Source organism: Perca fluviatilis, chromosome 11 (genome assembly GCF_010015445.1).
Source record: "Perca fluviatilis chromosome 11, GENO_Pfluv_1.0, whole genome shotgun sequence".
NCBI lineage: Eukaryota > Metazoa > Chordata > Actinopteri > Perciformes > Percidae > Perca > Perca fluviatilis.
The window spans coordinates 19,014,575-19,037,900 of NC_053122.1; the positions used below are offsets into that span (position 1 = coordinate 19,014,575).

General features: G+C 40.6%; 1 protein-coding gene across 1 annotated transcript in view; it reads left to right on the forward strand.

The window, feature by feature from the left end:
- Positions 1 to 2,464: 2,464 nt before the first annotated feature.
- LOC120568770 (macrophage mannose receptor 1-like) overlaps positions 2,465 to 23,326 on the forward strand; it is a 35,204-nt gene continuing 14,342 nt past the window's right edge. Inside the window, exons 1-21 of the mRNA XM_039816472.1 lie at positions 2,465 to 2,611; positions 2,974 to 3,330; positions 3,599 to 3,757; positions 4,019 to 4,164; positions 4,354 to 4,483; positions 5,214 to 5,351; positions 5,482 to 5,661; positions 5,965 to 6,119; positions 7,352 to 7,465; positions 7,670 to 7,785; positions 7,970 to 8,118; positions 8,209 to 8,408; positions 9,044 to 9,159; positions 10,671 to 10,743; positions 10,866 to 11,019; positions 11,188 to 11,226; positions 13,043 to 13,206; positions 13,341 to 13,402; positions 13,836 to 13,936; positions 18,304 to 18,446; positions 20,806 to 20,911. Of these exons, the coding sequence (XP_039672406.1) occupies positions 2,548 to 2,611; positions 2,974 to 3,330; positions 3,599 to 3,757; positions 4,019 to 4,164; positions 4,354 to 4,483; positions 5,214 to 5,351; positions 5,482 to 5,661; positions 5,965 to 6,119; positions 7,352 to 7,465; positions 7,670 to 7,785; positions 7,970 to 8,118; positions 8,209 to 8,408; positions 9,044 to 9,159; positions 10,671 to 10,743; positions 10,866 to 11,019; positions 11,188 to 11,226; positions 13,043 to 13,206; positions 13,341 to 13,402; positions 13,836 to 13,936; positions 18,304 to 18,446; positions 20,806 to 20,911 (2,866 nt within the window). The 5' untranslated portion in view covers positions 2,465 to 2,547. The remainder of the gene's footprint in view (positions 2,612 to 2,973; positions 3,331 to 3,598; positions 3,758 to 4,018; positions 4,165 to 4,353; positions 4,484 to 5,213; positions 5,352 to 5,481; positions 5,662 to 5,964; positions 6,120 to 7,351; positions 7,466 to 7,669; positions 7,786 to 7,969; positions 8,119 to 8,208; positions 8,409 to 9,043; positions 9,160 to 10,670; positions 10,744 to 10,865; positions 11,020 to 11,187; positions 11,227 to 13,042; positions 13,207 to 13,340; positions 13,403 to 13,835; positions 13,937 to 18,303; positions 18,447 to 20,805; positions 20,912 to 23,326) is intronic.

The following is a 23,326-nucleotide window of genomic DNA, read 5'->3' on the forward strand; positions in this document are numbered from 1 at the left end:
GTCAATCAATGTCTTCCAGTGATGCGGGCCCCTGATTGGCTACCTGTCAATGTGGCAGGTAGATTGACAGTGTTACCTGCCAAAATTCACCCCGCATTTGGCTGGTGGTCGGGTGTTAATTTCAGGCCCTACCATTATAAACAGCACTTGTTTAGGCATGTTTTTTTTACTAGGGTTAAACATGCTTGTGAAAGTCACCTTCTCTCACAGTAATCTTCCATGTCAGAGGCTCAGTCATGTTTAAAGGTGGAGAATTGGCTTTTTAGAACATGAAACATGAGGTGGTCAGATGTAATGTGATAAAGTAGATGAACAGCCTATATGTGTTTTGCCTAATTATTTCTTTTTCCTTTTGGCCATTTTTGTGAGTTTTTTTCTGCACTCTTGCCTAAACTCTAAGTTGTTGTCCAGTATATCAGCTTCTTTCAGTTACTCTGTTTTCTGATTTGTACTTGTCTGGAGACAGTAACTTTTATATAAAAATCAACACATTTAAAAACGGTATTTTTCAAGTATTCTGTGTTCCAAGAACCCCTCATCCAGTCATACACAGTATTTTTTTAAGTATTTCAGATGAACAGGGAAGGAAAAATGCTGATACAGTATTTGGGTTTCTTTTGAAGAGTTACTACCGCTTTTTTTTCACCTATTTTCCTTTCTGTTAAAGAGTAAGACCTTTTTTTAAAATATAACATCCACAAAATTGCGTTCGCTAAAGCCAACAGTCTCCATGTAAATAAACAGTAATTTAAGTATTGTTTAAGTAACATACACTTCATTCAAAGTTGACAGAAAAAAAATAAAACTATGAAAAGCCGTTTGGGGTCGTCTTTCCACTTTTGCAACCATCACAACTCTATATATATACAACTCGATAACATACGGTAGTTTAACAACACAGAAAAGCTAAACTGTGTGTCTTCTTTGGAATGTAGCCAAAAAACTATTTACGAACTATAGTGGAAATTACTCTTCAATACTTCAACTTTCAATATGTGTTGTCATTTTGTCTGCATCTCTATCCTAAGATGTGCTGTTGGCATTGGAAATGGGCCAACATTTCTCTTCCAGCCAGCTTGTATGCATGTTTTAATAAAGATAACATTGTAGTCCAGCAGCCCAGAGCCTTTTGATCAAACGAAAAGAGTACCAACATTTGAGCACAGGGGCATCCAGGGGATGACCTCTCATATGCAGATATGGATATCTGCTAGAGCCACACTGCTGCGTTTGGCCCCTGGGGGCCTCAAAGAGGGCTGAAAAAATTTGTTCGATCAAACATTCAAAAGTACCATCTCAAACCAATCTGATATGAACAGGCAGGTCACACAGAGTACTGAATGGCCCCTGCCAGACAAATTATCCGCTGTGAAGGGCACGGCAGACACCAAAAAAGGGCCCCTCAGATATGGCCTAGATCAAACGAAGGAGGTACCACATGAAACCACCTTGAAATGAAAAAGCACATCCCACCGAATCTGAAAATCACCATGCCAGACAAATTACTTGCTGCAAAGGGCCTGCCAGACACCCCTCAAATGCAGCCCCAATATACAATATCATACAACTGACCTAGATTAAATGTTGAGAGCACCACTTCAAACAGTTTCTGAACCAATTGTGCACATCCACAAAGTACAACCATCAGCATGCCAGACAAATCTTCTGCTGCTTAAGGTCCACCAGACACCCCTGAAATACAGCATTATTTATACTTTAACACAGTAACTATACAGTAATTATACTCAAATACAGTAACGCATACAATATAACTTTGAAGTAGTTTAGTAACTACTTTGTAGTTAATCTTTCTTTCCCTGGCCATAAGCTATAGCCCTTTAATCAATTACTCTAAATGAGATGTAAGTCTAATGCCAATGTTTGAACTGACCTAAATTATGGTGCACTTGTGCTCTGTGAATGTTCACAATTTTTTTGTGTTATGTGGTTCTTTCATTATGTAATGAAGGTGAATCAATATAGTATGTGAGGACTGTATTTCAGGGGTGTCTGGTGGACCTTAAGCAGCAGAAGATTTGTCTGGCATGCTGATGGCTGTACTTTATGGATGTGCACAATTGGTTCAGAAACTGTTTGAAGTGATACTTAAACGATACTTAAATTACTGTTTATTTACAAGGAGACTGTTGGCTAGCGAACGCAATTTTGCGGATGTTATGTTTAAAAAAAGGTCTTACTCTTTAACAGAAAGGAAAATAGGTGAAAAAAAGCAGTAGTAACTCTTCAAAAGAAATCCCATATACTGTATCAGCATTTGTCCTTCCCTGTTCATCTGAAATACTTGAAAAACACTGTGTGTGACTGGTTGGGGGGGGGGGGGTCTTGGAACACAGAATACTTGAAAAATACCCTAAGTCTGAAAACAGAAGGAAACACTGTGGTATGTCTGTGATATGACGTTACAGGATGGGTAAGTGCTATTAAAATGCCCCTCTTTCCACAATCATTCACACAACTCCTAAATCATCTGCCAGAAATGCATAGATAAAGTTGTTAGCTGTGAGACATCTCAGAAGAATACTAACAATGAAGATAACTTGCACAGCCTTGGTGCTTCTCATCCAAACATTACAATGTTTGGCCTCAGATGGTACAGTATTCCAACTTTTCATTTTAAGTTTTTATTTAATTTTTTTTCTGAGCATATTGCTTGATATACCTCACTCTATGTGAGATTGTTGTGTCCTTTCCCATGTGTCAGTGTGTTGCCTGTGTTACCCTGTTTGTAGATATGTTAAGGTTCAATGTTTTATGGTGGTTGTGATTCTAATTATGAAAATGTAATTGGTTATTACATTTTTGTTTATTCTGTGAATATTGTCAGTAGTATTGTCCGTGTTATATAAAATCCCAGAAAAGACACAACTGAAACAACTTCAATCTGGATTTCTTCTGCATTCTATCACAAACACAACTGTAATTGTTGATTGTTTGAATAATCTTTCTCTACAGATTCACCATTTCTACTAACTAACAAGGCCACTGGTTTTTGTTTGGTTAAAAAAAATAACTTCTGCTTTGACGTACGCTGGACAACTGGTGACCGACTACTGGTTTTGTGGTTCAGTAAGTGCCTGGGAGTCCAGGGGAAAAGTGTGGGAAGTGAAATAGGCCTCTACGATTGTGATGAAAACAGCGACCTCCAAAAGTGGGAATGCAAGAATGGAACAGTGCTCGCCCTCAAAGACCAAGAGCTTTACATTGAGCTCACTGCAGATAACACAGCAGTGCTCTCCAAAACAATAGGACCCAATAACCACCTCACAATCTCAGGGACCTCCAGTGGTGCTTGTGCAAGAACATACAGAGGTACAGTATAAAACACTATACTTTGTCCACACTGTGTCAATTCTTTGTAAATCTTTAAGTGAATTATAATAATTTTTTTATTTGACTCATTTGAGTTATGAAGATAAAAAAAAGACACTGAAAGGACTCCATCCCAGTTTTGAATTATTTTGTATCATAAGTGGTGAAGTAGTGTGTCATAAATTTTCATAAAATGTAAATGACTACAGGTACAGATGTTCTCAAAATACCTAAGCTATTCTTTGTTTTGTTAATTTTGTCCATTTAGAACTTTACACTATTGGAGGAAATGCAAATGGTAGGCCCTGCATGTTTCCCTTCCTGTACAAAGACCAGTGGTACTCAGCCTGTACTGAGACTGACCAACGTTGGTGTGCAGTTCAAACTAGATATGAACATGAAGTCTGGGGCTACTGCCCAACTAACTGTAAGTACTGCCTGTTTTTGTTTATTACTGCAATGGTTACAATGCACAGTTTTTAAAGTGTTCACTGATTTACAATGAAGGGGATAATAAAGGCTTTCAGGATAATAATGGGCGTTCTGTGATTTATGACCTCCCACTAGTTTACTTTTAATAATTTAACATTCAATATAAACATGGAGGCATAATGTACAACTTGAGGTTACATAATTTCTTTTTACATTTTGCAAAGCATTTCCATATTTTTGTATGTATATTTCACAGCCAGAGAACACTGGAGCAAACACCCAACAGGAGCGTATTACCAGCTCAACACACAGGCAGCTCTGACTTGGCCCCAGGCTGAAGCCAGCTGTAAACAGCAGGGGGCCTCCCTGCTCAGTATCACCGATCCTAACGGAAGGACATACCCGGGTAAGGAGCAACTATACATCTACTATATAAAATTTTAAACACTATTTGAGAGTATTGATACATTAAAAAGTGTGGAAAAATTTTTTTTTTTTTAAGGCGGGGGGGGGTTTTTTTTTTGCTTACTCATTATCATTTTATCGTCTTTGTTTCATGTGCCTTTTTCATTTTTTAAACACACAAACACACTCACAGCACTACTAAGGACAGCGGGCAGGGGACAGGGGGACAAGCTTTGGTCTGGACTGATCCGGAACCCAGAACATGGCTGGCAGTGGTCTAATGGAAGGCCTTACCGTTATCTGAATTGGGACTCAGGTAAGTTTTATTTCCACTTCTAACTATTATAAGATTACTGTATCTATATGTACTGTATATATTCCATATTTCCTTTATCATTTGTACTTTAGACACAGTTGTGTTTTTTGCAACTTGCTATTACAAACCACTGCAAAGGCTACACTGCAGAGAGTTATGGGAACAGAGGACTTCTGATTGTTCAGCAGTTTAGAGTCAAGACTCACAATAAAAGTGCATGAATTTAGAGACGCTGCCCATGCTGTTTGCATTTAAATCTGGTTATCGTAGTGTTCAAAATAATGTGCACATTTCAAATCACACATAATTGTATCTATTCAAACTCAATTTCCAGTGAAACTTATTGTATTACAGATCTTAGCTTAGCACACTACAAAACATGTCTACTGTATCCCTGATGTACCCATACAACTCATTTTCAACATCATGATGAATCTTCACTGCTTTGCTAAATAATCAGTCAGATCATCACACTAGTCCAGCTATTAACAAGCATATCATTCTATTTTTTTCACTTATTCTTTTTTTCATTGCTGTTTCTACAGTTCTCTTATACTACTAACTTTGTATTACAATTCATGTTTAGGCCTGCTATACTACTGAATTTAAAATGATGTAATTTATTAGCATTATAATTTTCTTAGGGGTTAATAATAAAATGTGTGTGAATTTGATAACTCAGACACATCTGAGAACTGACATTTTAGGTTTAACCATCCTCTTGTTTTAGGACATCCACTTCCTAATCCGGGACACGACTGTACAATTGTTGATGGTGCTGTACAGTATGCCTGGCAAAGTTCATCATGCACCAAGAAACTGGGCTACATCTGCTACAGTGAAGGACCTGTGGCTCCTCCTACTGAAGGTAAAGAAAAACATCAATTTTATTCTATTCTATTTCCACAGTTTACTGTTTTACTATTTTGTCTTTGGTTAATTAATTGCATGATATCAGTGACTCCATATTTATATTTCTCTGTTCTTTTCATGATCAGCTGTTGAGACAGGATTTTGTTCAAGCCCTTGGATTCCCTACAATGGCCACTGCTTCCACCTCCAACGTACTCAGAAAACATGGTCTGATGCTAAGAAAGCGTGCCGCAAAGAAGGAGGGGACCTAGTCAGCATCCGCAATGTGGAGGACCAAAGCTTTGTCATCTCTCAGCTTGGCTATGGTAAAGAAAATTAAGTATAGCTTGAAAGAAGAAGTCTTTACAACAAACAACACACCTGTGAGCTCACAGGCCTCTCCTCGCGCCACCCTTAGGCAAAACCTAAGGGGGGGGTTACTTCTTTAGCACTTCAATACCAATTACTGGGGTTATTGTTGGATGTTGCACACGGATCTCTCAACCTCCCCTAGCAGTGATGACCAACAAGAGTCTCCAACTGACACAAAATAGTGAACAGGCATAGCAAGTTTAGCAGAGCTCCACAATAAGATCCACAAAGATACATTTTTCTGTGCATATCTACAGCATCCACTGATGAGCTTTGGATTGGACTGAATGACAAGAAGACAGAAGGGCTGTTTGACTGGAGTGACCACTCTACTGTCAGCTTTACCAGATGGGAGTTTGGGAAACCTGCTGTCTTTACTGACCAAGAAGACTGTGTTCTCATCAGGGGAGAGGTAAGGAGCTATGGATATGGTGCATATGCCAGCCTTTTGTAAAATGATTATTATTTATCCAACTAACAAACCTGCTACAAACAAACTGGCAGATTGTGCAGTTACATATTACACTTGTGTTACATACTGCTGTCCACATACTTTTGTGTACTTTTTCTCTTGGGATGTTTAAAGCTAGGCCCTTTAGTTCCTGATATTTTAGACAACAGTGTGCTTCCAACTATGTGGCAACAGTTTGGGGAAGGCTATTTCCTGTTTCAACACAATAACCCCCTTGTGTATAAAGAAAAAAAGGCATGGTTTTGACAGGTTTGGTGTGGAAGAACTTGCCTGACTTGCCTGCACAAGGACCTGACCTTAGCACCAAATGCAAGCTAGGCTTAATCCCCCAACATCACTGGCTGACCTCACTAATGCTATCTGTAGGGTACGGCTCTCCTCGACAACATTTTTTGGGACCAGTACTTCTCTTTTTGTTTCCCACTGTTGATAGCACCCCCTCATAGCGACGCTGCGTCAATGCAACACTGATTCTTTTCATTAGCAAACCAAACAGAGGAATGTCTGCATCTTTGCCATCTTATATGGCATAGTGTACGTCTTAGGTTTGCGGGCTGCCATTTTGTTTAAAATCTGGGTCAAGCGGGGAAAAAAATTGCAGTTGCTATTGACGGTAGCCTGGCTGTTTAAAAATCGCGGATTTGTGAAGGATGTCCCGTGTCACGCAAGTGATTCTTCTCTCTGACCAATTAGTGGTCTGCAGTGTTTAACCACACCTTCTAGTATCAGCTCGCTTGGAACCAAAGGTGGTACCAAACATAGTACAAGGTACCATCTTAAACCTTTGCTAATGAAAACGCACTGTCGTCAAACGCAAAGTGAATCTCTCTGTAGTAACAATTAATTAAATGTTTGGAAATCACTGCAGCCAGGTTGCAAAATCTTGTAGAAAGCCTCCAAAGAGAGTGAAGGCTGTTATAGTAGCATTTTAATAGCTGTGGTTTTGGAATGAGATGTTCAACAATCACAAAATGGTGGAATGTTTAGGTGTCTACATATTTGATGAATTTATTACATTTTGTATACTCGTATAGTTATGCATCTATGATAATAAATGTGTACCTTTAAGAGAATGGGATTTTTCTCTGACAACATACAGTGTAGGTCGTTTATCTTTTGTTGCATCCAGATTTTACATTACACAACAAATTTTAATGTGCTTCTTTGTGCAGAATGGGAACTGGGCTGACCGTACGTGTGACGAGAAACATGGCTTCATTTGTATGAAGATGAGCGCCTCTGAACCCTCTGGAGATGAAGTGGAGCAGAATGTAGGCTGCAAAAGTGTGAGTAAACTTTACTTCTTCTAATGTATGAGAACATATCTGTCTCTGGTTTATAATGTAATGGTTTATTCCCCAGCAACCATGTCAGATTCATGCAGACATATTAGTCATTTTGTTGCATTTAACTTCTCTGAAAATGAATTAATCACACTAGATAAGAACACAACATAATGACATGTTCCCACTTGTTTGAATACAATCCAGGGTTGGAAAAGACATGGTTCCTACTGCTACTTTGTAGGAACGGAGACAAAGACGTTTGATGAAGCTAAAGATGACTGCAAGACCTCAGATGCTTACTTAGCTGATGTTTCAAATGGGTAACAAAATTATTTTGACCCCAAATATTTTGAGCATAATAAAAATGAGCAAGCTACAGTATATTTAGTAGTTCAGATGTAATGGGATTTATTAGGACTTCCAACAAAATTCAAACAAAAATGTTGGGTACATCATTCACAGATATGACAAATCCTGTGATCCTAATTGTGTAAATATTTCCAGGGTGGATAATGCCTTCCTCGTCAGCTTGGTGGGGATGAGACCAGAGAAGTACTTCTGGCTAGGCCTCTCAAACCAGAAAGACATTGATCAATTTGTGTGGACCAACACAGACTCCGTGAGGTTTACTCACTGGAATGCTGAAATGCCAGGTATGGATACACTTTAAACTCCATCTGGAAGATGTGTAGGAAATTGCCTTGACAATTGACAGTTTACAATTTCTCCCTCCACAATGCAAGGTTACCAACAGGGCTGCGTTGCCATGACAACTGGGTTTTTTGCTGGCCTCTGGGAAGTTATGCCATGCACCAATAAGACAAAATACATTTGCAAACACCTGGCAGAGGGGGCTGTTTTAACGCCTGCACCACCAACTCCTACCCCTCTCAAGTGTGCAGACGGCTGGAATAAAATACAAACAAGAAACTTCTGCTATAAGGTGAAATTCAACGCAGCTTAAAAACATGAGTGCAACACATTCACCTGCACATCTGATGTATTTGCTAACTGACTTCTGTGATTGAATTGATCCTCTAAGCTTACCTAGAGGATCAATAGTTTCTACTAGTTTTTCCTCACCAATACTAAAGCCAGGCATGTTATGCCCTGTTAAAGACTGGCTAAGGCACAACATAAGACCAACTCATTTTCACCAAATCTCAGGTTAAGGTCTGAGCCTATTGTTGAAATATATAAAGACATTTTCTTATTGTAGAATTTTGCAAATGATTGGGGTGAGCAAGCCCACCATCTCAACAAAACAGTAATGTAGCTAGTGTGGTAGTAGATATAACCTAATATATAACAAAATTAAAGACAACAAATTACAATCACTTACCTCCCTCACTAAAAACAGGAGAAAACAATATTATCGTGAGTGGCTGCCCACCCAACTCAAAATAGTAACGGCATCAGCTAAATGTGTATATGCTATTACTTATAAACAAAACATTCTAAACTACTACTTATAAACTACTCTGATAGGCACACATACAAAGAGTGCAAAGACAATAAACTGTTTGTTTTGAAGTAACATTACCAAACCATACTGAACCTCTTTGTCTTCTGGTCAAGCTGTTTCCAGAGTCATCTTCAAACAAGAGGACCTGGTATGAGGCCAGAGATTACTGCAGGGCCATCGGAGGAGACCTGCTCAGCATCCACAGCGCTGCTGAGCAAATAATTGGACGGTACAGTATGACCTGGTCTCATACAATTAGGGCTACAATTGACAAAATCTTCCCAGTCTAAATTACGCAGTCACTCTTTCAACATGCTGTAAATTTGTACTGTTTGTCAAAATGAATATCAGGTGATGATGATTATTGGCAGAACATCTTGTAAGTGTATAGTAAATGGCAAATTACAAAATTAAGATTCAAGGAACTTAAAAAAAGTACAAAACTGGTTGCAAAAGATGAAGTTTGGCTAGTATCCAGGGGCCTCATTTATAAACGTGGCGTACTTACAAAAGAAGACGTACGCTGCTCTCTACACAACAATTGGGATTTATAAAAAGCAAACTTGACGGGAAAATGTGCGGTCCTCCACGGACACGCTGACCCAGGCGTACGCACAGAAACAGGTGAAATGAGAAACGGCGACACTGATGGCAGATGGATGAAACACGTGAAACTGGGTGAATCTGAGACCATTATGTAAAACAAATCAAAATATTCCCTTTATTTTATTTTGTTTTATACAGTGTTTATTTTTATGGCTTTAGATCATTTTATTTTTGTTTGAAATGTTTTTTTTATTGTAGGACTAAATCATGTTTTAACCATTGTGAAAGGTGTAATAGAACGTCTTACTAATTACATGCTCCTTGCGCAGAACTATTTGTCATTTACAACTAGATTAATTCCGACACCTTTAGCTTTTTAGATACAATCCAATGAATGACGCACAATGGCTGGCTTTGCAATGTTGGAAGATGTGGCAAATGGAGACCGACAGTAAGAAGACTTGCTGGCAAACGAGGAAGAGTGGCCTCAGAGCCGGTTCCGACTTCCTCGAGCTGTCCTGTTGGATCTCTGCTGTTTTGGGCCCAGCGTTACAGAGGAGCACTCGGAAAAACTACGCCTTGCCTGTCCCACTTCAAGAGGGGTCAGCCCTGGTGTCCCGTGGCATAAACACTTTCTCGGGGGAGTGCTAGGGTTTTTTTTGCATCAACTTTAATATCGGACCATTTCTTTTTAATTTGGGCCATGGTCTGACCTCTGAGGCTGTGGCATTAACTGTGTCTGCAACATGTTGTCACCCTACAGTTTTTTTGGCATTAGTAATGCCCACACTGTGCCCTCCAAACATATTTTCCTCTTTTCCACCTCTCTAACAAGAACTAGGCTACGTCACATTGAGTGAAAGTCCTTTGCTTTGTTTCCTCTGTGCGCATGATGTTGATATAGATGAATATTAATTGGGGGCGTTTCACTGACTTTGAGTATTTAAGGGAAACTATGGGCGTGACATGAAGCCGCCATATAAATATGAATATTTCTGTGCGTACTCACATCCTATGTTTTGTCCGTACGCCACTTCTGACGCAAATTCACCGCACAGTTTTACAAATGAGGCCCCAGGAGAGCACTGGGAAACTGCATCATCAGAGAACTAGGAAATTAGGCAACACTTGATCCTTAAACATTTCTCACAGGTTGCATATTTAAATCATTAATCTAAAGTCGGTCCATTATAGCTTTGGAACAGTCTGGATTGGACTTAGTGCCCCTGACCCAGGAAGCGGTTACGTATGGAGCGATGGATCCCCAGTGAGTTAACAGTTTTCTCTTTCTACAGTGGTTAAGTAAATCAATTTTAGCTATGCAATCTTAATTAAATGAAAATAAATCCATTCGTCATTGCATGTTTAAGTGTTTGCTTTTGTCTACAGGTAAACTTTCAACACTGGAAGGACGGAGGGCCAAATAATAGAAACAATGTGGAATCTTGTGCTGAATTTATACCAAATCTGCAGGATCATGTAGGGTCTTGGAACAATGTGCATTGTGAGAAGTACAACAGATGGCTGTGTCAGATCCGAGCAGGTAAAGCTTGGTCATTCGGTTACGTAAGTTTCAAAGAAGTGTTTAATTCTTTCGTTGTTGATGGTTGAGTGAGCGAGATTACTTCTTTCATCAATGTCTTCTTCACGTGTGTTCAGATATATGAAATTAATACTCAACTATATTTATCTTCTATCCATGTACTTACAGGCGCAACTCCAAAGGCACCTCCAGACCCCGTCACTCCTGGTAAGTGGGATAATTATGTGACCACAAGGAAATACGCTTTTCTTTGCATGATTGCTGTCCTGTTGGATCTCTGTGCTGTTTTGGGCCCGGCGTTACAGAGGAGCACTCGGAAAAACTACGCCTTGCCTGTCCCACTTCAAGAGGGGTCAGCCCTGGTGTCCCGTGGCATAAACACTTTCTCTGGGTAGCGCTAGGCGTTTTTTTGCATCAACTTTAATATCGGACCATTTCTTTTTAATTTGGGCCATGGTCCGACCTCTGAGGCTGTGGCATTAACTGCAACATGTCACTCTACAGTTTTTTTGGCATTAGTAATACCTACACTGTGCCCTCCAAACATATTTTCCTCTCTTCCACCTCTCTAACAAGAACTAGGCTACAACTTCACATTGAGTCAAAGTCCTTTGCTTTGTTTTCCTCTGGGCGTGACATGAAGCTGAGCAAAGTACAGGTTGAAGTACAACTGAAATCAAATGGATAGTTTTTTTTCCTGCTGCATCATTTAGATACAATCAGTGAATTACGTGTCCTGTGCTCTCTTTTGGAAAAAAAAGCCGTACCCAAAAGGAAATGTATCTTTTATAACTGTTGGTTTGGTCAGACACACCATCATTCATTTACAATTAGAGAATACGTTAATGCATCGTTGCATTTCAAGTGTTGCACACTGTAATTTAATCTACTTTGGAGTTATCCTGAACTAAACCGGGTGTACTGTGTCACGAGCCAAAGCGAGTTTTTTGTAGCAACCAATGTAAAAATAAGCAACCCAGTCTCACGGCAGTTCGTCAAATGGTCATGTTATTTAATCTATTGATTCGTGTGCACAGGGACATTTTTTTGTTGTTTTTTTCATGGTGGCCAGCACGTAAATGTAAACTAATGTATTTAAATGGGAAGCATATGTCATGGTCACAGCACGACTACGTTAGTGAGTAGTATGAAATGCCAAAAATCTGCGTAAGGAGGAGGCCGGGGATCGCGTCCCGCATGTGGCGTTTTGTTTCCCCGTTAACCGTCCCGTCATTGTCGCGCATTCCCTGTGGCTGTCTCCCGGCGTGTGAGGCGTCCTTTCCCCGTTGATTTTTTTCCTTAACCCAACCTCCGCCATCCCGTTATTGTCGCAGTTATTTAGTTAGTTGTTGAAAACTGGACAGTGAAAACATAACTTAACTTCGCTTCTGAAATAATCAATGGCCTTACGCTGCTGACGGATGTCCTCTTGCGTAAATGTGCACAGCAGGGCAGGGGCGGACAGCTCTGCTCTGTTACAGTTTAGAGAATATTATCCTCAGTAATAATGTATCGGTTTTACTCACCCACAACCATCAGTTATAACATAATATGTACAGTAGATCCATAGGCCAATTTGTTTATTTCATATTGAATAAAACAGCATTCCTTAAAGAGGTGAAAAAAAATGGAGGATCAGTCGCCCAGCAAGATATATTTCCCATAAATTTCCCGCTTTGATTCTTGAGCTAACTTCAGCGTTAAGTTACCCCTTAACTGCCAAGTAGGAAGCTTCAGCGTTGTGTCAGACGAGTCCCATCAAGCTTAAAGGTCCCATGGCATGAAAATTTCACTTTATGAGGATTTATTAACATTAATATGCATTCCCCCAGCCTGCCTATGGTTCCCCCAGTGGCTAGAAATGGCGATAGGTGTAAACCGAGCCCTGGGTGTCCTGCTCTGCCTTTGAGAAAATGAAAGCTCAGATAGGCCGATCTGGAACCACCTTGTTGGTGATGGTAAAAGCATTGAAAACACATACTGTATATTTAAGATATATTACATATTTCTAACATGTTTTCAGACTACAATAAGACGTCAGATGGGTGGCTAGAATGGAATGGGAATCAGTATTATATTAACAGTATGTCGATGGCCATGGAAGAAGCTCGTAGCTTCTGCCAACGGAGGCATAGTGACTTGGTAACTATCAACACTGAAGCTGAAAGTGTCTTTTTGTGGAAACAGGTAAGCAGTGCTATTTATACTACATTTAACAGTTAAAGCAATAAACAATTAAAGTACAATAACCAAGACATTTAACTTCAGCACAAAAAATAAGTAATGCTGCTTTTAACATGTGCCTCTGTCTCTGTGTGTAGATATCACAACATAATGAACATTACTGGATAGGCCTGACACTAGATCTCGATCAAACACTTGAGTGAGTATGAATAAAATACAAAGGAGGACAAAAGTCTAAAAAACAAATTTAATAAAAAATGTAATTAAAATAAATCTGACTTTTGGGGAAAAGAAGTCCCAAGTAAAAGTATTAAAATAATAAAATATTATACATGATTACAAGTTTGAAATGTATGTTACACATTAACGTTGATAACATTTCTGTAGCTTTGTTGTTGAGTGTGGCTTTTATTCTATACAGTACAGACTAATGGCAGAAGTTACTGGTCACATTAACTTGCTCCTGATTTTCTTCCACTATCTAGCCAATTTATAATTTGTCTTTGAGATGTGAAGATGGAAGAAACAAAATATAATACAGTTTAAGCCTTTAGACTTGAATTAGACTTGAATATTTTAACCATGAATTGTTCTGTGACACATTTGAACTCATTTGTTTGCCTTCCATTAAGGTGGGTGGATGGTTCTCAAGTGGTGTTTCAAAGGTGGGATAAAGGTCAGCCTGATTTCCATAACTATGATGAGAACTGTGTTGTGATGACCTATTCTACTGGTGAGTGAATTAATATAGGATTCATCTTTACTGACATACATGCAAATGACAATTGCACCTGCAGCTGTTATTCTGCAATTAAAGTTGTAATCCTTAAGATTTCAGTACTGGTTGATTGGGTGACACCTGTGGTTACCATGGTAACAGCAAGTGCAGTTTAATACTACAGCAAGGCAGCTTTATTTATATAGCACATTTCAGCAACAGGGCAATTTACAGTGCTTTAAAGAACAACTTTAAAGAACAGTTAAAAAATGATTTAAAAAAAATGTAAACATTAAAGAGCAGTTAAAAAATGATTTAAAAGAACAAAAAAACAGGCAGGACCATATTTCTTTTCCATCTCATCCACCACGGGCCCCGCAGAACATGTGACTTTGTACTCTTATTACCCATAACAAGAGTGGAAGTACTTCTCTTTACCTACAATATAGCCATCGCTATAAGGCTTAGTTTAATCAAGGCAAACTTTGCAAAATCCTAAACAGTTCCAACTGTTTTCCTTTAGATTTTATCATGAAATCTATGTCACACCAACGTTGGAGAAATTCTCAGAAATATGTCCGTTATCTGTTCAAAAACACTTGTTGAGCAGCTACTTTGTCGGAAATACAAGAAGAGGAACTGGTCTGTTTACAGCGCAGCCAAACAAACTATCTTGCATTAATAAAGAAGACAATCAACAATAATTGCAACCCCAACCTGATTTCATGCTGCGCACAGTGTTAGTTTCCCACACAGTACAGTAAAGTTGGTTACATTGCTGAGGAGTTGGAGACGTCCAGCCTGTTGCCTGCAGCTCTTCATCTCACAGCTCACTGTGGCTGCTCTTTTTTCTTCCATTATTGACTTGCCAAAATAAAAATTGATACGCTGACGAAAAATGATGAAAATGGCCGTTGCCTTGTTTTGTAGGAACACTTCTGATGAACGATTGTGATAAGCGCTAATCATGGTGACAAATATGTTGTGTTTCCTTTGGCAGCTTGACAATAAAAGCAAGGAGCCACTGGATAAACTCTCATCTCATTCATCTAAAATGCATGTTTGATGCTTTCATATTTCGACACTTTTACTAACGTTAGGTTGGAGACCTAATTTACCTTTTGAGCCACATACTAAAGGAAATGACACCACCCAAACTAGTTAGTCCGCTGTTTGTAACCCTTTGGTTTAGCAAAAGCAACACAGTACAGAAAATAAGCAAAAGCAGGAACGTCAGAAAGGTCAGACCACTGTGTTTAACTATATATCTTTAAACGTTACAGTTACGGATGAAAATGACAACAGAAATAAACAAGCTTGCCGATTTTAAAGGTCCAATATGTAATACTGACAGCTAGTGTTTAAAAAAGTTACTGCAGTACAAATTCAAAATACTGGAGAGAGCAGTCTCCCCCGCCCCCTCCTCCCCAGACTCGAAGTTCACGGAGGTTGCCAGGCTGAGACTGCAGCATCCACAACAATGGCCCAATCCCAAAGTGAGCCCTGAGGACTAAGGACTGACAGACTTAATTGATCTCAGGTACTAAGTGAGTGAGTGTGTGAGGCCACATGGGCTCAGATAGGTAGAAATGGGATCGGGACACCACTTCATGAGATCACGTTACCTTGGCGACGTTTAATAACAAAGATGTTGCTGACACTTGCCGGTTTGGGAATTTTCATTTTAAGTTTGTTGCTTTCCACATGGCCAAGGCACAGGAGTAGGGTTGGGTATCGTTTGTTTTTTTTTCGATTCCGGTGCTAAATCGATACTTTTAAAACGGTGCCGGTGCCTAAACGGTGCCTGAACCGGTACTTTTCAATAAAGTTAAAAAAAAGAAGAAAAAAAATAAGGGTAGTAAACAACAGTCAGTGACTTGTTTATTGCTAAGGCCATGGTCAAAATTAAAGATTTAATAATAATGTAGGCCTAATAACTATAACTTATTTCACCAGTATATTGCTGAACCCCAGATGGGAAAAGGGTATTTTACAATTACTGTGAATGCACCACGAGGCTACCTGTTTTAAGTGAATGCACCGTCTGTGTTGTTTAATTCCGACAATGGCAGCTGCAAGTGAACGCACCATCTGTGTTGTTTAATTCCGACGACGACAGCTGCAAGTGAAAGCACCGTCTGTGTTGTTTAATTCCGACCATATAAACATACTGTATATCTATGAATCATACTTTACACGGTTTAACGTTAGCTGTCAGCATTTTACCGGTGTTTAATCCAGCTGCTAGCTAAAGGTAGGCTAACGTTACATGCTGTCAGGTGTAGTGTAAAGTCAAGCACCGAAATGAGGCACCGAAACTTTCGTTCTTATTCGGTCTCGTTACTACCGTTTACATCGGCACCGGTTCCCTATTGGCACAGAGTTTCGGTACCCAACCCTACACAGGAGACGGCTGTCTGATTCCAAACTCTTGTTTTACAAGCTGGACAACAGGTTGGTCCGTTCCGTGGTCGTGTGTCGTGCTGTTGTTTATAAAAAGTAATTGTGTGCACATCTCACCTTCTGGCAGGTGCAGGACAAATGAAAATACTTAAAATGAAAAAATGTAATGTCCGCAACACTGCTTAAACTCCCATATTTAATATAAGTGCAACGTTTCGACCCTACTGGGTCTTCTTCAGGCAAAAGAAGTGCTGTTATTTACCTTCGTAATTTCCGGATTTCCCTATCGTCTCCGCGGTAAACGTCACAATGCTTTGAACTGTGGGTAATTCCCTTTGGTGAAGTCTGCATCGATGCAGACTCACGGAAAGGGCTCGGTAAGTGTGTACTCAAACCCTCACGCCCTTTGAAATTCCACATTGGGACAACCCTAAGCCCTTACGAATTTCGCGAGAATGCGCACCAAAGTCCTGAGTCTGTGAGTCCGGACTTTGGGATTGGGCCAATGTTGCTAGACGATTGTCTCACATAGTCAGACATTACTTCACAGCACAGCGGAGTAGCTAACGTTAGATGCTGGCTATATTGACAGTCATAAAAGCCCGTGCTCACGCGGAGCTCTGTACCCAACTGACAGACTTTTCGGCTTAGAATTACAGTAGGAACTGCCAAAAACCCCACAACCTTGCCGTCCTCTCCACACGCCAGACAGGCACACTTCCTCGGCTTAGAATTACAATAGGAACCGCTAAAAATACCACTACCTTGCCGACTGAACACACTTCATTGGCTTAGAATTATGGCAACAATCGCTAAACACACTGCAAACTCACAGTCGTCTCTTCCCGATTTAAAATAACTCACCATTGTCGGCTCCGGCCGCTGAACTACACTTTGTAAACAGCCATGGGCTGCTTGCCTGGTCCTCCGGTAACGTTAGCAGTTAGCATGGCGGCGTTAGCCAGGACTAGCCAGGACCAGTCGAGATCACTTTACTGGCTGTGTCTCAATTGTTTTTGCGAGTAGCCAACTCGGGTACTCTAGCTATATAATTCAATGTGAGTACACAAATGTTGAAATGACATAAAATGCCAGTCCCTAGTGGCTGTGATAAATTAGCCTGAAGCTAGTGCTTACCTGTTCAGGAGGAAATAAGCCAACTCTGCGTCCTTTTGGGCTCTAAGCTGTCTCCATCTTTCAAATACATCTCCAATATTTACAAGGGGTTTGTTACATCTCTGGTCACGCAACTGTTAGGTTGGCTAGAATCTATCTCCGTTGATCCTGTTCGTTTGTCTGCTGCTTTCATGGCTGTACCAACGTTACAGCTGTAGCGCGCTGGGTTTACGGTACGTTTTTACAGGTATGTCTGGCAACCTGGCCTGGCTGTCAAACTGGGCCGTTGATAACAACACACAGATCAAAACATAAACATAAATTCCGTCACGGAATGTAAATTTCAAAAAGAAAAAATACTGACATTAGCATTGTTGTCAGAAAAGATAGTATTTCAGCTTAACATGTTTCCTTAATATCTGATGAGGCATTGGTGTCATTTTTGGATTTATTACAGTAAATATATTACATATTGGACCTTTAAGTATCTCTGCAATTCAAATCAACGGCCATGTGTCTACCCAGAAGTGATTTTTGTATTAATGTGTGACATCAAGGTGATTCAGTGATTCTCTGACTGAGTGTAAAGACAGTGAACAGAATGAGATATGAATCTCTCGTAATATAAATCATCTGCATCTAGCGCAGGAATGGCAGACTCCGCCACTACCAATAAAAACTATATACAGTAGAGAAGTAATTACAGAGTGAATACATTAAATGGCTATTACATAACAATGCAGCATCACAAATGGGTTTGATTTTTGAGAAATCTTAAGGATTATAACTTTAACCTGATATCTGATGTTAAATCAAAACAGCACATTGTAATTGCTAAAGTATTGTCTTGGATTGGTTCACAGGGTTCTGGCACGATTATAATTGTGGTTATGAGCACAGTTCCATTTGTAAACGCAGTGGATCACCACCTGCCAACACAACTGTGGCACCCACAGTGGCCCCTAAAGGTGCCTGTCCATCCCAGTGGAAGAGATTTAACTCAAAGGTCGGATGTCACTTTAAGCCTTAACGTGGCATTGGCCTTTGATTTCACAACACTGTCTATTAAACATTGATCTTTTAGGTTACGCATTTTTATTTGATGATTAGGGCTGTGCAATTAATCGATTTTTAATCATGAGCGATCCCAAAAACAGAGTAATCAAGAAAAACGATTATTTTGCACATTACGTTTGCAAAGGGGAAATTTCACAGTTCAAGGTGTTTTCACTGTTGATTTGTTTAAAGGGGTGATAGAATGCAAAACCGATTTTACCCTGTCATAGTTGAATAACGACAGTTCGGTGGGTAAATAGGACATACATAGAAGCTCAAAATCCCATTGACACCCCTTTACTATGAAAAGCTCATATTTTGAAACTGCTGCTGAAAACGGGCGAATCTCAACAAAGCTGGAAGTTGACGTTAACCTCCCAAGACCTGTACCTTTGTCACGCCCATGGGTGTATTAAGAGAACAGTCACGCCCCAACATTTACATAGGCTACACAACTGAGATCAGGTAGTCTTCTGAATCTAGGTCACGCAGATCTCTGCTATTCCATTACAAAATTCACTGTAAAGCTCAAATATGGGCCGTTTTACGATAATGGATGGCTAATTGCAAATTTTGTCTGACTGTGTGTCGGAGTTCAGCAGCCGGTGCTGCCTGGGTTGCTACATCACCGCCCTGCCTGTCCTCCGTCACAGACCCCGGGCTGCTGTGAGCTCGATTGAGCTCGGCCGGTGGCCCGGTGCTCAATACCCATGCAAACTCACCCTTTTCTGGGTGACTGGACTATCAAACGTCGCTGCCCTGACAGAGCTCCAGGGCCTGCAGCTCGCTGTTCTCCCTCCCCTCTTCCTGCTACCGGCCGACCGGTGAGTGACTGAGAGCGCGGTCAGCGAGCTTGTTATGCCCGCAATCTCTTACCGCAGCCCGCAGGTTCCAGTTAATCTTATAATGGATATGTGTGTTGAGTTATTTAAACAAACAATCGGGGAAATAAACGCCTCTTGTCCGCGAGTCTCATAGAGCTGCGGTGAGCTGGAGTCCATCAATGAGAGCTAGCTAGCCTCCTCCTAACGAGACCTCTGACATTCACAAAAATGCATTCAATTGAAGCGTTAGCTAAGCTTTATAAGACCTTGGGGAACCTGTAATATTCATGCCGTGACGAAATTCAAACTGTAAATATACTATAGTTATGCCGAAAGTGTAGCTAGCTAGCCGCAATCATTTCCCATTGTATTCAATGGGACATATAGCTAGCTAGCTGCTCCTCCTAATAAGACCCCTCACTTCATAAAAATACCTTAAATTCAAATCGGACACAACGGTTAGCTTTGTAAGACCTTGAGGTAGCTGTGATATAAGTGCCGTGATGAAATTCAAACTGTAAATATATTATAGTTATGCCGAAAGTGTACCTAGCTAGCTGCGATATTTCCCCATTGTATTGAATGGGACATATAGCTAGCAGCTGCTCGTCCTAACAAGACGCCTTGTGTTCATAAAAATGCCTTAAAATCAAATTGGACACAACGGTTAGCTTTATAAGATTAGACATGGTAGATGTTATATGGCATCGAAATCAAACTGTAAATAATATAAGCGCGAGCCCCGGTAGTGCAGTATCCACAAAGGGTGACTTTGCGCTGGGTATGGAGCCCAGCAGGCTGCCGCTTTCTCGTCAGACTGTGTGGAGCTCCTAAAGTCCGACACGTCTTACCAAATTTGCAATTAGCCATCAATTTTCGTAAAACGGCCCATATGAGCTTTATATAGTTGATTTCTCGCATAAAAAAGTCTTAGAAGTGAATTTGGTAACGAAACGTTGCAGTGTCTGAAATATGAGATTCTGTCGCGTCTTTAATGTGTGTGTATTGGGGATTCACTCAACCAATCAGCGCGCGTCTCTAATGTGTGTGTGTATGGTGATTCGCTCAACCAATCAGCACGCGTCTCTAATGTGTGCATATGGCGATTCGCTCAACCAATCAGCGCGCAGCTCATCGAAATATTCATGAGCATACCATATTTGGAAGAAAAGCTCTTGTTACAAATAGGGCCAAAACACAGGGATGCATAAGGGCCAATAAAATATCAACCAGGCCATTTTCAGCCCAACCAATGTTACATACCCCATTAGGAGACCATAAGGAACAGTGTAAAATACCCTGACCAAAATAATCGTGATTATGATTATTTCCATAATCTAACAGCCCTACTGATGATCTTTTGAGATGGGACGTTAGGCTGTTTTGTGAAATTGGGATCAATGTACTAACCAGGACAATGTTTGAGTGGCTGTATTTGGTGTATTTTCAGGAGTTGTAAATTGACTTATCATTCCTCACCTCTAGTGTTACAGAATCTTTAATGACCAGAAGGTAACATGGCGTGAAGCGAGGACACAATGCCAAGATGTGGGTGGAAACTTGGCCTCCATTCCCTCCAGACATGTGGAAGGTTTGTTTCAAATATTTTTTTCCTGGTAAAATATGCACCAATCTTTTAACTTCTTCTACTGTTTATGGTTGCATGGTCAGGTCCATGTGTAGCAGAACCCTGAAATGGGAGGTAAAGAACAAAACCTAAACCTAAATTTGATACTTTTATTTCTTTTGCATTTCTTTTGTACGTGAAGACTTTACATTTTTTAGATTTAAATGGAGGGATTGTGATAGTTGTGAGGCTGATTCAATAATCACCTTAATACAAACCTGTTGTATTGAGGAATAGGTTTTAAAACAATGTAAAAAATTCTAAATCTCTGCTAGCGGCCTCTAGAGTTACCAAATCCTTTGCCAGATCTTGAGTTTGAGTGAAACTGTGAATGAAACTGATTTCTGTCATTTTCCAGTTTACAGTCCCTCCAGGATTTCGCAGCGTTTTTTTTAAGATTGTTGCGGCTCAAAATGCCTGATTTTGCGGGAGCTTTTGTAAAAAATTGCGATAAAAGTTGTGATGTCTTTTGTATTTTTGTTGCAATAAAGTTGCGAGAGTGCAAATTGCAAAAAAAAGTTAACCAAAAAGGCTCAGGATGCAAATTATATCAAATGTTGATATAATATAAAAATGGCTGGTGGATTTAAGTCAAAAAAATAATTTATTGAATGAATCAAATTTGAACATATGTGTCAGTGGCTTGTTGATCTTTACATTGTTAGTTAATTTCCTAACGTGGCCTGGGCCACACATTCATACGGTTTGATAAAGTACTTATTGGACTTTAAAGGGATACTTCACCGATTTAGCATTCAGCTTTGTATCAGTAGAAACCCGATAGTATTTCTGAATGACCGTGCCTCCCTCCCTCATGTCCCCCTGAGACAAGAGATTTCTGCATTTGGGGCCTGGAAAAAATCTTCCGATGACGTAAAATGACGATTTTTGCGTCATTGGAAGATTTTTGGGCCAGAGGCAAAGGACTACAGCCAGTAGTAGGATCTACTTCCGTATGTTTTCAACACGCCCACAGGGGGTTGGACTGCCGAGTCTGGCCGAGGTATTCCGAATGAAAACGACCATCTTGAATCTTCGCTAAACAGGCTTTCGGTTTTCAGCAGAAAACATTTACAACAATTATCTGCATTCAAACTACCGGACGTGTGTACCACCGGGATACATCGGTACAGATCGGAGAATATGGAGGAAAAGTTATTACAGACGCAATACTCGGCACACTACGTGAGCTTCGCCTGCACGGAGACCAGCGGTGTCGCTCAATGCCGCTAGCCGGCTAGGGGACATCCTCATCGGCTAGGTGGAAAGCTAACGCTAGCTGTCCACCTGTTCCAGCCATCCTGCTTGCAAGTGTCTGCTCATTAAACAACAAGCTGGACTACATCCTCTTTCAACGAAACTCCTGCTGCGTTTTTGTTGTTGTGGAAACATGCCTGAACAACAGTGTACCGGAACCGGGACTATCCAGCTACCAGGCTGCTCTCGCCGGCCCGTGGAGGTGGACTGGTGTAGAAATAAAATCCAACTAGCTACTGCTAACTGCTGATGGAGCTTGTGACTGTTAAATGCCGACCATTCGACATTCCACGCTAATTCACGCCTGTGTTTATACTCCGTGTTTAGCTACACCAATGCTAGTATGCGCGTTAGCTGAACTTTACGGATCCTGCTTGCAAGTGTCCGCTCATTTAGACCACAAACTGGACTACATCCAACTTCAACGAAATCCCCAACGTGAGTTCAGAGACTTTGTGTTTTTGTTGTGGAAACCTGCCTGAATAGTGTAACGACGGACTGTCCAGCTACCAGGCCTGCTAGCCCTCCGAGCTAGAGATGCTCCGTTGCCGGGTAAAAGAGGTGGGCTGTGTTAACACCGAAAGTGGCGCAGAAATAATAATAATAATAATAAATTGAATTTATATAGCGCTTTTCATGGACTCAAAGTCGCTTTTACAGGGCAGGGTAGATTATAAAAACATAACAAAACAAAACGAGCAAACAAAACAAGTAGAACAAAACAAGATACAGATGAAAAAGGGAGGGGGGCAGGTTGGAGTATGGGTAGGCTGAGGTGAAGAGATGGGTCTTGAGGCGGGACTGGAAGATGGTGAGGGACTCAGAGGTGCGAGGTCTCTTGGGGAGGGAGTTCCAGAGCCTGGGAGCTGCTCTGGAGAAGGCTCTGTCCCCAAAACAGCAGGTTGGACTTTTGGATGGAGAGGAGACCGGCTGAGGTGGATCTGAGGGACCGTGAGGGTTGGTAAGGGGAGAGGAGGTCAGTGAGGTATGAGGGGGCCAGATGGTGGAGGGCTTTATAGGTGAGGACCAGGATTTTGTAGGTGATCCGGTGGGAAATGGGAAGCCAGTGGAGTTGTTTTAGGACTGGAGTGATGTGGTGCCAGGATTTGGAGCAGGTAATGA